Source organism: Desmodus rotundus, chromosome 1 (assembly GCF_022682495.2).
Source record: "Desmodus rotundus isolate HL8 chromosome 1, HLdesRot8A.1, whole genome shotgun sequence".
Classification (NCBI taxonomy): domain Eukaryota; kingdom Metazoa; phylum Chordata; class Mammalia; order Chiroptera; family Phyllostomidae; genus Desmodus; species Desmodus rotundus.
In genome coordinates, this window is record NC_071387.1 from 202,656,984 (window position 1) to 202,671,235 (window position 14,252).

Genomic DNA, 14,252 nt, shown 5'->3' on the forward strand with positions numbered 1-14,252 from the left:
AGTAAAAAATTGGTGAAACAATAATAGTAACAAAAGTATCAATAGTAGCACGGTAGAGCAAGGGAGATACTAGTTGTGGTGGGGTGGCTGGGGAGTAGAGAGTGGACGTGTTTCCAATTTCGAAGAACAACTGTGTTGGTTTGGATAGACAATTATGGCCATCCAAGGAGAATAAAATAGCATAGAAGGATGAAATAGTGTAATTTACTGAGGAATGACAAGTAAGTAGTTTGTAAGTCTGGGGTGTCAGTTGCACATGGGAAAGAGTTGATGAGGAAGCGGCTGGATCAGAAAGGGGTACATCTGTGCAAATGCTAGTCTGAAAGGGGGTTTTCTTTGTTTCCTGGAGCTCTGTTGACACTTTATCTCCATTAAGCTTCAACTCTGAATACCACACTCCACCTGCCTCTTACCCTTCGTACCCACATTCCATTCTCTCCTTACCAAAGCCAACCACACCTCCTCCAACGTAACTTTAGATCCATTTTTCTCACCCTCATCACTGTGTTTTGTTCTTAAAGCTCGTGTCCCTGAGGCATCTTCCTGCATTTAAAATTCAGTGTGGACTTCACGTTTCCTCTGCAGACTAACCTAGCCGATGTGGGGCGGCCATGCTGGCTGGCTATCCCATTTTAAATACAGGACAACAAAGTTTTGAATTACTCTTTCCTCGACTTTAAATTAAATAAGCTTCTTTATAAAAATTTCACAACACATATTTCCATCTGTCTGCTTTAACAGCTGACAGAGTCAAAGAAGACAGGAACTGTCTTTTCATCGTATGTCACATTATGTGCGTCCAAATAGGAAATGAAAATGAGACACTTTGCACAGTAGGAAAACTGGAAATTCTAGGTGTGACATGACATGTTATAAATTTCAAAACCAGGCCAGAGCTGGTGCCACTCACTGCTTTCGCACTGTGATTCTTACGTTAGTCCACACAAGAATAAGCCGGGGATGAGTTATGACCACAGATGCCATCTGACCCCACAGAGCTCAGGAAGTCAAAGGTGGGGCCAGGCAACTGCAATTTCAGTGCACCCCCAGGGCCTCCTGATGCTGGGTGTCTGTGGGGCCTCATTTTTGAGAAGCACCAATTTGACTCTGCAGTGCGAGAGATAGCAGGTGGGAAATGAAAAGAGATGGAAATCAAATACATTGCTTGCCACACAGCAAGGTTTCTTAGTGTTTTCCACAATGCACAAAGCGTAGAACAGAAGAGTTCATGAAAACAGCAGCAGTCACGGAACCCCGTGTGGCTGTTACATTCTGGAGGGCCAAATCGACGCAGAGCGCTGATGTTCAACCAGAGTGCCGCCAGAAGTTTTAAAACATGCAATACCTAGTTAGTCGGGGGCACTGACCTATTTTGCCTTAAATTGTCAAAAAAAAAAAAATGATAACGGCCAACACAACAACAGCCATCTGGTGTGAATGCTCTCTCTTGAACCATAAATATATAGGTCATAGAATAGAGTTGCATCTTATTGGTCCTGTCAGTGATACGTTTGCATCTGATTGGTTAATTCTTGGTACTGGAAATGTTTATACACACCTGATTGTTTAAAAACTCACTTGGGGGCAATAAGAGTAGGTAATTACTATTACTAATTTTTTTGTAAAACAATCAAAATTATGTCCTTTTTTGTCAGATCAGCAAAAAGTATAACATACTTTTTGGTGGGCCACAGAATTTTAATAATTAGTTTAGGTGTGCCATGAGATGCAAAAGGTTGAAAATCGCCGGTGCCGAGTAATCAGTGACTTACATTTTCCTTCATCATTCCTGCAGAGAACTTTTGTATCATCTGTGTTCTGTATAACTTCAAGAGATTCACCAGGCTTCACCTGCAGATCTCTGTTCCCCCACTTCTTACAAGTTAAGGACGGGGCAACTGTGGTTGCATACAGGACTCTAATTTCGCCATCGTACTGGAAAAGTAAAAAATACATTGTTGATTGATGAGTATTATTAAAGTAATTCATTTATTGATATGTTTATTAAGAAAGTCTTTGCTAAATAAATGTCAACAGTTCCTTGTTTTTAAAAGAACATGTAAGAACACTAAAGAAAAGGTTTTTGGTGGGGGGAATCACATATAACTTCACCAACCTAATATGATATCTATTTTTTAAATTAAAAATAATTAAAAAGTTTAAGGTGTACATTTATGACTTTGATACACTCGTGTGTGGCAACACTCTTACCACTGTACGTAGCTAACACCTCCAACCCCTCACGTAATTACCATTTCCTCTCTGTGGCGAGAAGACTTGCCATCTGCTCCCCTAGCAACTTGCGAGTGTCTGACACAGACCTGCTGGTTCTGACCACGGAGCTGTGCACCCGATCTCCAGAACCAGCTCCTCTTGTAACTCGAAGTCTGTGCTCTTTGACCGACTTCTCCCTGTTTCCCCGTTACCACCCTAGCCTCTGGTAAACCCCTGCTCTCCTCTAGGTTTCTATGAGTTCGGCTTTTTTAGATTCCACATTTAAGTGAGATCATACTATAATTGTCTTCCTCTGTCTGGCTTACTTCACTTAGTGTAATGCCCACAGGTCCATCCATGTTGCCACAAATGGCAGGAGTTTCTTCTTTTTTCATGGCTGAATAACATTCCATTATATGTGTATAGCACATCTGTTTTATCCATTCTATTTTAGATTACTTTCTTATCAAAGTTCAAACGATGGCTTAATTTAGGTGATTATTAATATGCATATATTATGCATATGTGAGTTTTCTTATTTTGTTATAGGAATACATTTAAACCTAAAATAAAGTTTATAGAAAATAAAGGAATTATGAGGCATAACTGTGATATTGATAATTGCACTGTATTTTGGAACTTAAAAATCAGAATTTTTTTCATTAGCACTTTGAACTTTGCAAGGTATTTTAATGAGACATACTTTAAATTTTTTCCTGAAGTCTTTTTCTTCTTTTTCTTGCTTTTTTAGCTTCTTAGGGTCTATATCTTCTGTTTTGGCCTTGGCTCCTTGACTAGGGAGGCAGAACACATGTAAAATAATACTTAGTTTAAAAAATATAAAAAAGAATTAATGTATAATAGAAACTTTATTGATAATGTTAAATTTTTGTTAAATTTTGTTTTTAATTATTTTTCTTAGAAATCTACTATAGTCATTGTAACAAAGGATGGCATTTCATGATGCAGAAAAGGCTCTTCAAGAGAATACAGATTATGGGTTGAAATGGAAGAGATGATCTATTAGGTTGAACTACATAAAGTCTCTGTGGCATGGTTTAAATACGGTCACATGTCAGCAGTTTCGTATCATTTAGCCTGTTCTTGAACCCCTGACGTTTTTCATCCCTTCCTAGATAATTAAGTAAATTGGTCAATGTCATAGAAAAGGCTTTTACATTGTACATGGGACAAGGATGCTTCCATCCCCTTCAAAGTAGGCACCTTGGGACCTCACACAGTTCTCCCAATTGCCATCAGCTGCCCCGTCATATTTCCTGAATCTCATCGATAGTCTGAAATCTCTTTCCTTTCAAAGGTGATTTTACTTTTGGGGAAAGCCAACTACTTGGTGTCCTGTGACTTCTGACTAAGTGGGGTCCGTGTGCTGCCATATTTTAAAAGCTCCCCGGTTGACAGGGATGTGCAGCCAAGGTTGAGAACCATTCAGTAGGGTTAAGCAGGGATGTTAGGGAAACCTCATGAATCTCTGCAGAAGGGAATGTTAAAAACCAGAATATGTATGAATAATGAAACATTTTAAACACTGATAGTAATTTTTAGGTAGATGACCTAAGATGAAGTTTTGTTTATAACTGATTTGTTTAAAATGTTGATTCTTAACGTTTGAATCCTAGAACTTGGTTCCTTCCCTGTGAGGTGAGTCAGCACAGTACTCTGCCTCCACCCTGCTCAGTGCCTCCAGTCCTGGGGCCCCCTGGGCAGAGGTGGGGGTGCTGTGTCCCTGATCAGCACTCTGAAGTCATCAGAATATACACGAACGGTAAATATTCCCTGCAAGCTATCTTTGAAGAGAACTCACTGACATTTATTTTAAACTCAAGTACTATGTTAGAGAACATAAAACTGTTTTAAACTCTGTAAATGAGCAACTGGTAAGAACACAGTTACATATTACGTTAAATTTAATCAGTTAAAGTGTCTTTGCTTGAAGACTAGAGTCCGTGTGGGACTCTGGGCTCCCGCAGAGCTACTCTATGGAATGCAGTGCCATGTCTGCAGTGATAGACAACAGAAAAGTGCATTAAAAACCGTCAGGGATAGAAGTGACTTCCCAATGGTGAGGAATATGAAAACCTGACATATCACTGAAGATGAGTTCTTCCATTCATGAAGAACTGAACAGGGAGAATGATTCTCCTTCCTTGTTTGTCTCGCCTATCGCGCTCAATGTTCATGTATAAATGGCAGCATAGTTTCCCTTCGGCTTCTTCAACCCTGGTACTGCCTCCTGTTTGGTGAAGTTATCGAACAACCTTGATACCAAACAAGTACTTCAAGTTCATTTATGCATTTTTACCAGTACAGCTCCGAAGACATCACTTACTGTGTTCTGCTTTTGTTACTTTCATCCTTCAACAAATCAAGTCCAGAGTCTTTTCATTCACCTTTCTTTTTTCTTGAAATAGCTACAGAGGTGTTTGCTTTTGTACACTGTATGTATTAGATTGTCTCCCTTATTGACTGAACCATAAAAAAGCATCCTGCCATGTTATTTTCTATTTCAAGAGAGTTTTCAGAAGGAACTCCTCTTGTATTAACTGATTTTAGATTTCCTTACAATTTTAGCCTAAAATAAAATTGAAACTTTAGGTGAACCAAAGAATATCACTGTTTACCGCTTTTTTAAAAATTTGAATAGAACCTTTGAGAAATTGATGCTTTTGTAAAAAAGAGACATAATAGGAGTCCTGTTAAAGAACAAATCCTCTTCTTTTTCATAAAAGAAAAAAGTCTTGTGAAGGTGGGCGAAGGCTGATATATAATCTAAGAAGTGCATTCAAGACAAAATAGTTTTGGGAGAAAAAAGATAAGTTGTGATCAGGCTGTCAAATATTTTTTCGGTGAATGAATGAAGGAATGAATGAATGAACTAATGAATGCAGACATCGGTGAGTCATGGAGCAGAGGATAATCAGGGGACGAGCAGCAGGACCTCTGGGAGAGGGGAGGGCAAGGGGAAAGGCAAGGGAGGAGAGAGGCCCAAGAAGAGGATCAGGGTTATCCACTCGAAACCCGGCCAGAGTTACAGGAGGGTCAGGGAGAAGACAGAGCGAACAGGACCTCGCACAGTACATCCACACTGCCAGAGTTTGAGTCTAGCTGAATTTTCTTGAGCAGTCTGACTTTGCTTACTTCATTGTAACACGACCATTTCAATTACCTCATCTCGGCTGATGGAACAGGGTAATCCGAGGCGTCGACATCATCGTAAACTTCCTCTCCCCCTTCTAACAAAAGACAAAATGCCAAATGTTGAAAGGCTGTTAGTGTACATTTTGATATGAGCAATTCATGTTGCAAGGACCAGGAGGTAAGTTTCCTTGTGTCTCTACATTTCTCCTGGAAACACTGTCTGTTCAAGGGGAGAGGTTCCTTTCTCCTTGGATGCCTGTGTTAAGTCTCCCTGAAAAAACCAGTGACCATGATTGTAACTATGATCCTCAGAGAAAAAACAGCAGCAGCAGATTGAAGATTCTGCTTGTGTGATGAATGGCAGGATTAGCAGGTTACTGACTAACAAAGTTGACATACTGGCCGTCGGCAGTAAAGACTGAAATCAAGATTCTCTTGGGATTTGCAGTTATAATAATATATGTCATTTTATTTTTATGTCTATATCTACTTCTAATCTATGTCTGTCTTTCTATCTGTCATTCTTTTTTATTCACTGATCTGTTCCTCATTAACTCTTTTGCTACAGTAAATTGGGTATATTAGGTGTGGCACCACATTAGAATGGAAAGAATATTATATTAATAAGATTTCCAAAACCAGGAGGTATTGAGAATCAGTACTTGTGGAAATGTTAAGTGGCTTTTCCAACCTGTAATGACATTTCCTTCCCCGAGACTTCTTGTTAATAAAGATCTGTAGCAAGTGAAGATGAACAGATGGGTGGAAGAGAACAAATATTTTAAGGAACGATTATCATAGAAAGTTTAAATGTTCTCTGGTAGTGGCAAGGATTTGATTTCTTTTAAAAACTCCCCTCTCTCTGCACATTTGCGTACATCCAGACTTCTCTCCCTCCTCAGGTTAATTAATTTCACAGGATAAACCTGCATAGCTGTGAAGAACCCATATTAATATGTAGGAAAAAATCATCTATTGGTTTCCAGATAAGGAAAACTTAGTGTTCCATTTACATGTACTTAGAACATATAAAAAAATATTAAAAAATATATAGTTTTTACTTAATTGATCACATTTGTTACATTTTATATCTGCTCTTTGTTGAGCTGTCTCTTGAATGTGTTTTCAAAATTGTAGATTATAATACAACTCATCATTATTTACAGATCAATTTGAATTAGTCCCTTACATATTTTCAAATTTATAACTGAAAACAAAATCAGAAAAACAGCCTGGAAGAATATATATTATATTTGTATTTTGTTTGTTCTTTCAATTTATTTACAAATTAAAGTTTTTAAAAGCCCCTGAATATTCTTGTGAGACATTTTATTTTGTTTAAGTAAATCTAAGAAAAAAATTTTTTAAATTTGTTTCAGTATAGGTAAAAAAAAGCTTATTGAAATTGTACAAGCAAGAAACTTTTGCATTTAGCAGTAGCAAAATTTCCAAATACAACAGATATAATACATTTTAAAGAATAAAAAAATGTCTAGATTTAGAAGGACCTTGGCAGCATCTGATCTGGTTTGTTTTTAGGAATCCTTATGAAGAAGTCCAGTATACCCAGCTCTGATGGAATTGGGGCGGGGGGCACGTGGAGAAGGTTGGTGTCCATCCTTGCTTACTTATTCCTTTCTCCCCCATGATCCTCTTACCACCGCAAGAACTCTTTATTCCCTTTTATTATTTTTATTTTTTCTTTATATTTTTATTGTTTATGCTATTACAAGAGTCCCCACTCCCCTCCCCCCCTTTGCCCACCTCAATGCAGCCCTTGCCCCCTTCCCTTTTCCTCTTCACATTACTTCATTGTTGAGAAACTGTGGCCACCCAACGTGAAGTTACTTGACAAGGTTATATAATTTGTTATTTTCAGTCAGGGCTTTAATCCAGATATCATTGCTCCATGCAGTGATTTCTCACTATCTTATCTGCAGGGAATGCGATATAAAATATACAGTTGGTTTTTATTACTTACCCAATTGTTTAGGAGGAGGAGGGAAACTGGAAAGAAAAGGAGAACATAATTGTAATCAGACCATTATAAACGCAGAAACTGAGTCCTTTATTTAGGAGAGATGTGAACAAGTAATAGCCTGGAGGCTTATAAAGGCTAAACAATTTGCCAACTATCATTCCTTTCTCATCCTCCATTTCTCCACTAAGTCCAGTTTCTGTTCACCAATTTGGAATCTGGCAAGGCTTTTTTGAACTCCGATGTTAGCCAAAAAAGTCAAGAGTCAAGACATTGAGTGATTTATTTGCCCATAGTCACTGGACCAATGTTTTCAGATAAGTTTTATGAGGTTTGGGCATATTACATCAAAATAAAGTAAACGGCCTCCATATTTTGATTCGTTGTGGCATAGTTCAGGCCAAAACTGTTTGTTGGACTCAAAGAGTAGAAATGCAGAATTGAAATTTACAAAGGTCATAGGAATCTTTATATGACCATGTTTTCCCATAGGTACATATATATCCCCGAACTGGAGAATGGTGAATGAGAGGCATATCCACGGCAACAAGTGAGGAAGAGCTTATTAAGAGAAGTGATTTGAAATCAGCATTGGGTGGCATTTAGTTGCAACAGAAAAAGACCTTTTATTACTTTCTAAATTTTAAGCACACACACACATATCACTGGAAAAACTGTGCTCAGTTTTATGAAAGTGTGAGAGGTCATTAGTTAGAATTATCCAAAATCAGAATTAGGTTTTGTGTAACTGAAGGAGAAAAAGTAATCTCTGCTTCTATTCCTGAGTAAGGGTTCTATTTGAGTAATGCTTCACCAAGATTTGTAATGTTTACTTGTAAGTTTAAGTGTCCTATTTACTGAGTGTTTTCTTAGAGTCACACGAGAGGGTTGTCATGTACCAGATAACATGATTAAGATCCTTCAAATTCACACATGTGGAATTTGTACTGAAGGGTTATTTTTGGATGGGAAGAGAAAGTTTATGCATTAATTTTTATTTGGAGAAACTGAAGATACTTAGAATAACTTTGGTATAGGATAAATATATCATTCAAATAGAATTAATATGTCACTCTGGTGGAAGAGAGTTACTAAGACTTTAAGTACTGTGTTTAGAGAAAAGAAATTCCAAATTGTGTCCTTTATTTCAAGCAAATTAATTTTTAAAAGAGTATATTTTGAGGAGCCGTTGCTATAAAATACTATATAACAAAATGTGGAATTAGAATTGTGAGCTTTTAGATGTGATGTTACAGTTAAAAAAGGTCCTACTAGGTAGAGGGTATATACATATGTGAAGGTGTGTATGTAAACATGTATGTGTGTGTGTGCATGTTTGTCAGGAAAACAGAACATATCTTAAAATTATATGATGGTTTTTAAATACTTTGTGCTTCTCTTATGTAAATGCATGAGTTTAAGGGTGAGAAAGTCAATGAAGCTAAGATGACTAATTTAAAGTAATATTAAAATTGTGTAAGCCTGTCAGAATTTGGTTATTGGCCATAAAATATTAGTAGCATTTGATTAAATTAATATTAGCATAGTTATTGTGCACTGCATTTGGTTGGTTGACTCTTACGATGAACCTTCATTACTGTCTGACTCAGAGACTTTAGGTTTCTCTCGTATACTTTTCTTTTTGTCATCTTTTCCCTTTAACATCTTCAAAATCCCCCAGGACCACGAGTTACTCTTCTCTTCAACCTGTAGCATGGAGCTTGGGAGCATGCAGGCATTGATCAGAATGGAATAATCAGTGGAACATGAAGACATTGGGTGGACGTTTAGATTTGTTACAATTATCCTGTGTGTCATTCAGGCAATACGTTATTCTAGGCAACAAAAAGATGCTATTAAACTTATAGGTCATGAGCTTTGAATGCTGCTGCTACTAGGAAGTAGTAGGTAAGTTGTATTTTGTTCCATTTGGTGAGGTTTCTATTGGTTCTTAAAATAGTAGGCTAAGTCACGATTAAGTTTTAAACACCAATTTAGCTTTATTTTTTATTAAAATTAGGTAACAAATACATCCAAAATTTTAAAATATGCCATTTCAAAAGTTTAAACAACTAAAGGGTAGGGCATTCAGTACTGGTTTTGCCACAGATAGAATATCTCAATTTATTTGGGTTTTCTATAACTATGATTATTATGCAAAGGATAGCCATATGATCAATAAACTCTTCAGAGATTTTTATAAAAATAAATTATCAACTGATAAATAAATAATTGGGAAAAGTTTGGAAAATAAAAACTACAACCCCTATAACTCTTTATCTCTTTTCATTTGACATAGTTGACCAAGTTTTTCCAAACCATACACCACTTCTCTTGAAGTGAGGTGCAGCTATACTTCCTGATTTACTATGGCTACTAAACATCTAAATCATTTTTGTCAATGTAATAAGGAACATTATTTATTGCTTTTTATTCTAACTAGAAATCAAAACTAAACTTAGTAAACACAATAACTTTCAAGAAGGAAATTCACTGGTTATTCTTACCCATCATCAGCCTCTTCTTCTTCAATCCCATCATAAATATCATCATCCGGGGGAGGTGGGAACCCTTCATTTGGATAAAGGTGGGAAAATCTCCTGTTAATTTTGTAATTTGGTCATATAGTGGTCACTCAAAATTTGATAATAAATCGGCCTTATTTCACTGCAGAAAGCAATCCTCTTTCATATTAACTATTTAAATAAAAATAATTTTACTATCCTACTCTCTTCTAGACAGTAGGCAAATGTTTCTGTTGATTATTTTATACAGAATTCTTAGAGGTGAAATGTTGATGTAACGATACGAGGGATAAAAATGGTGCTATGCACTGGAGATGAAAGGAATGGATAGAATTAATACTAGAAAAAGAAAAAGAGAATAGAAAACACTTTAAAGTTGACTGTTGAAAAAGAGAAGGGTGGAGGTGATATGAACAATTTAACATTGAGAAGACATATAGGAAAAGCTATTGATCAAGATATAAGTGAAGAAAAGCAAAGGTAATAAACTGTGATTTGTAAATTTTGATGGCAGCTGAAGCAAACCTTTCATTTCTTTTATTTCATTTCATCAATGTGATATTTTAAAAGTTAAACCCTTTCTTGATTGCATTGTTATCCTACAATCCTCAGGAATCTTGGTATTTGACAAATCTTTAACAAATGTTTATTGAATATCTTCTCTATGCAAGAATATGTACGGTGAAGGAGAATATATTTGCCAATGATACATCTGATAAGGGGTTGATATAAAAAATTTATAAAGAACTTATAAGACTTGACACCGAAAAAAATCCAATTTTAAAAAATAGGCAAAAGCCCTGAATAAAATATCCAATGAGGAAATGCAGATGATAATGGACATATGAAAAGGTGCTCAAACATCACTAACCATCAGAGAAATGCAAGTTAAAACCACAATGAGATATCACTTCACACCAGTCAGAATGACTATTATCAATAAATCAACAAAAAATAAGTGTTGACAAGGATGAAGAGAAAATGGAGCCCCAGTGCACTGTTGGTGGGAATGAGATTGGTACAGCCACTGTGGAAAATAGTACGGAGTTACTTCAAACGGTTAAAAATGAACCTGCCTTATGACCCAGTGTTTCCATCCTGGAAATGTATCTGAAGAAATCTGAAATACTAACTCAAAAGAATGCATGCGCCCCTATGTTCATTGTAGCACTATTTACAATAGCCAAGATTTGGAAGCAGCCCAAGGGCCCATTAGTAGATGAGTGGATAACAAAGCTCTGGTACACAATGGGATAACACTACATGACCATAAAAAAGAAGGAAATATTACATTTTGTTTGCAACAGCATGGATGGACCCAGAAAGCATTATGCTAGGTGAAGGGGTTAAGTAAAACCAAAACAAAACACCCCCCCCCCACAAAAAAAAAAAACAAACCCTCATAGACATGGACAACAGTATGGTGGGGAAGAAGTGTAGGGAGGGTGGAGGAGAGTAAAGGGTAATAAATGGAGATGGAAGGAGACTTGACCTGGGGTGGTAAACACACGATACAATATACAGGTGATGTATTATAGAATTATACACCTAAAACCTATATGATTTTATTAATCAGTGTTACAACAATAAATTCAATTAAAAAGTACAGAGAGTAATGGGGAAAAAGGGGGCCACTGTGACTGAACAACAATAAAAAAAATAGAATATGTACCATGAACTTGAAATTAGACTTTTGGGATGAGAATGTTAGCACTGCAAGGTGTTAGTAAAATTCCCTTGTTTGATTGATGAGAAGACAAGGGTCTTTGGGAGTCACGGCCAAGGTAGCCGTGTAAGTTATCATTCAAAGAAAGACACTTCTGAAAGTGAAGGAGACTTCCCTTAATAGTCACACTCAGACGACTGGCATAATCAACACTTCCCTGGGTGCCCTGAAAATGGAGTAGCCCTACGAGTCAGAGCAAGCTTGGGAGAAAGACGAGAATTGCTCAGGGTCACTCGGTGGCCAGGACTGAAATCCAGGTCATTGGTTTCAGTCCAGTGTTCTTTCTACCACATTAATTGCTCCTCGTGAGGTGAAAACAAAAGCACTTTGTCATTAATATACACAAAAATGTTTAAGACTTGGAGGAATTTCTGCTGAAAGTGTGTGGCTTACCTCCACCTCCACTGTGACTGTGGCTAGAAAAAAAACAGAGACAAATTAAATTAATATGAATTATTTAGTTACCAGGAAGAAAAGCACATGTATTAAGCAGTTATACCAAAAAGAAACAATACCTAGTTAAAAGTTTTAGAATGCTATGTATGGCCGCATAGTAACAAGGCAAAATACAAAACAAAACAAACCTAAGAAGAATCAAGTGAGTTCTGGTGCTACATCAAGTGTTCAAAACAATGGTACTGTTTGCTTCTCACATTTCCCATAAGGCCCTTTTCAGATTATACATTACATCATTCCACAGGTGGACTTATTTTTTTAAAACGAGTATTATTCCAAGAGTCATATAGAACCATTGTTGTATTAAATTCAATTCTCTTTCAACATCTTATAACCACAGCATTTTACTCAGTCCCATAGCATTATACAGTTTATTTTGAAATGGAGAACATTTAAAAAATTGAGATCTTATTCGTGGGGCTTCTATGGAGTGTGGCCCCTGATTTTCTAAGTCTAGACTGCTTATATTAATATTTCTCATTTCTTTCTATGCCATTCGATATCCTATTTTACAATCATCTGTTTTCTTGCCTGTGTTTGCCACTGAAATGTTAGTTCTGTGACAGCAAAGGAAATATAAGTTGTAAGAATTGGAAAATCTCAGAATTCATAGAGCTCAATTCGCTCAATTTGCAGAAAAGAAACTGAAGCTTTGAGAAATCAAATGTCTTGACCAAACCTTTTCAGTGAACTGAAGAGCTGAGATAAGAACCTCAGCATCCTGCCTGCCTGGAAAACATTTTGGCTGCACCCAGCTGCACTCCCGGGACCTCCACGTTTGCTCAGTGGATAATTTACCCACAACAGGTACCAGTCTGATGTTACCACAGTACAGTATAATTATATGCCCATATTTGATTCTTCGACCTTAAAGTCAGATCAGAGAAATTGATCTGATGCAGTTCTGAGGTTAATTGAGAAATAAAAAACACTCTTGCTAATGGGACTTTATAGAATAACATGCCACAAATGTTTTCATATGTAAATGAAGAATTAACTTTTGAGGAAGTTTAATTATCTTATTTACTTACATACCATTTTCCCACTCATTTCCTCTGACACTTCCTTTTGAGCATAATGCAAAAAGAATAATGTGAAGAGTTTCATTCTGGTTGGCTGACACTCCTGGCAAATACATCCCATCTTGGAGATTCTCATATTCAATTCCCAAAGAACGAGGTTATGGTAATCAGGAGCAAAGCTGCCACACATTATTTCATTACTAGAGCAATGCTTCAGCTTTCTCAAATACTGTTTAACAGATGAAGCAGAGGTAAGGAGAGCGTGAAAAAAGAGAAGGAAAGAGAAAAGAAGAAAGGGAAGGAAAAAGATTGGGTAATCATACATAGGAAAATGTTTGCCATGTGATGGAGGATGGAATTTGCATTAGTAACTTCCTGTCCTTCGATTTTTATTTTCATTCCAGAAACTGCTTTACCTGAGAAGAAAGAGAGGAGGACAGCATTCAGAACCTTTTTGGCCTCCTGTCTGCTGAGTTTGAAGGGCACAGTCAGCCCCATTTACCCTGGAGGGATCTGGAAGGAGCAGGTAGAGAGTGCAGGGGCCTGGAGGCCTGTGGGGCAGGAGGAGAGGATGGTGCCCTCTCTTACTCTCGCCAGGGCAAGCTGCCGGCCATTGTCAGCATCTGTCCTTGTTGTCTGGAGGACAAAGCGTGTTCTAAGATCACTGCCAGCCCCAGCTGTAGCTTCAAAAACAAAACTTGTGCAGAAATGATGTCTCTTCTTTAATTTTCTTATGAAACATGCATGACAGGAATAGAGGCTAGTAAATACCATACACCTCCATCAGTTCCACTTTATTAAATAAAAGATCCTTTCTCTGCTACTTGTTTACTAACTGAAGCTTGCCTCTCATCAGAGTTGTGGTATGTGTGGACTTGATAATGCTTCGTTTTAAGCACATCATTCATTTTTGGGAGTTTATTATTTTTCTTGCATATGTGCTTCAGTGCCCATATGTATTTATTAATTTGGCTATGGATCTTCAGCCCCAAAATAAGAAAAATGTATTTTTGGAAAAATAAGTAACACATAAACATGCTATATAACATGATAATATATGTGGAATGACATGTGTTCACAAAATTTTGTAAACCTCTGACTGTGACCATTTAGAACTTCACCTGACTTGAAACTGACACTTACTGACTCCTAACCTCGGTCAATGGGTTTCTGAT

The 14,252-nt window shown here is 37.0% G+C and overlaps 1 protein-coding gene across 3 annotated transcripts in view; it reads right to left on the minus strand.

Moving 5' to 3' along the window:
• FYB1 (FYN binding protein 1) overlaps positions 1-14,252 on the minus strand; it is a 144,287-nt gene that overhangs the window by 7,855 nt on the left and 122,180 nt on the right. For 2 of the 3 annotated variants that reach the window (XM_024578525.3, XM_053914467.2), the window contains exons 10-16: positions 11,993-12,015; positions 9,856-9,919; positions 8,931-9,068; positions 7,352-7,377; positions 5,399-5,465; positions 2,918-3,008; positions 1,773-1,935 (exon numbers count right to left, since the gene is read on the minus strand). In XM_024578525.3, coding sequence (XP_024434293.3) covers positions 1,773-1,935; positions 2,918-3,008; positions 5,399-5,465; positions 7,352-7,377; positions 8,931-9,068; positions 9,856-9,919; positions 11,993-12,015 — 572 coding nt within the window. The remainder of the gene's footprint in view (positions 1-1,772; positions 1,936-2,917; positions 3,009-5,398; positions 5,466-7,351; positions 7,378-8,930; positions 9,069-9,855; positions 9,920-11,992; positions 12,016-14,252) is intronic. The other variant, XM_024578526.3, reaches the window with a different exon arrangement.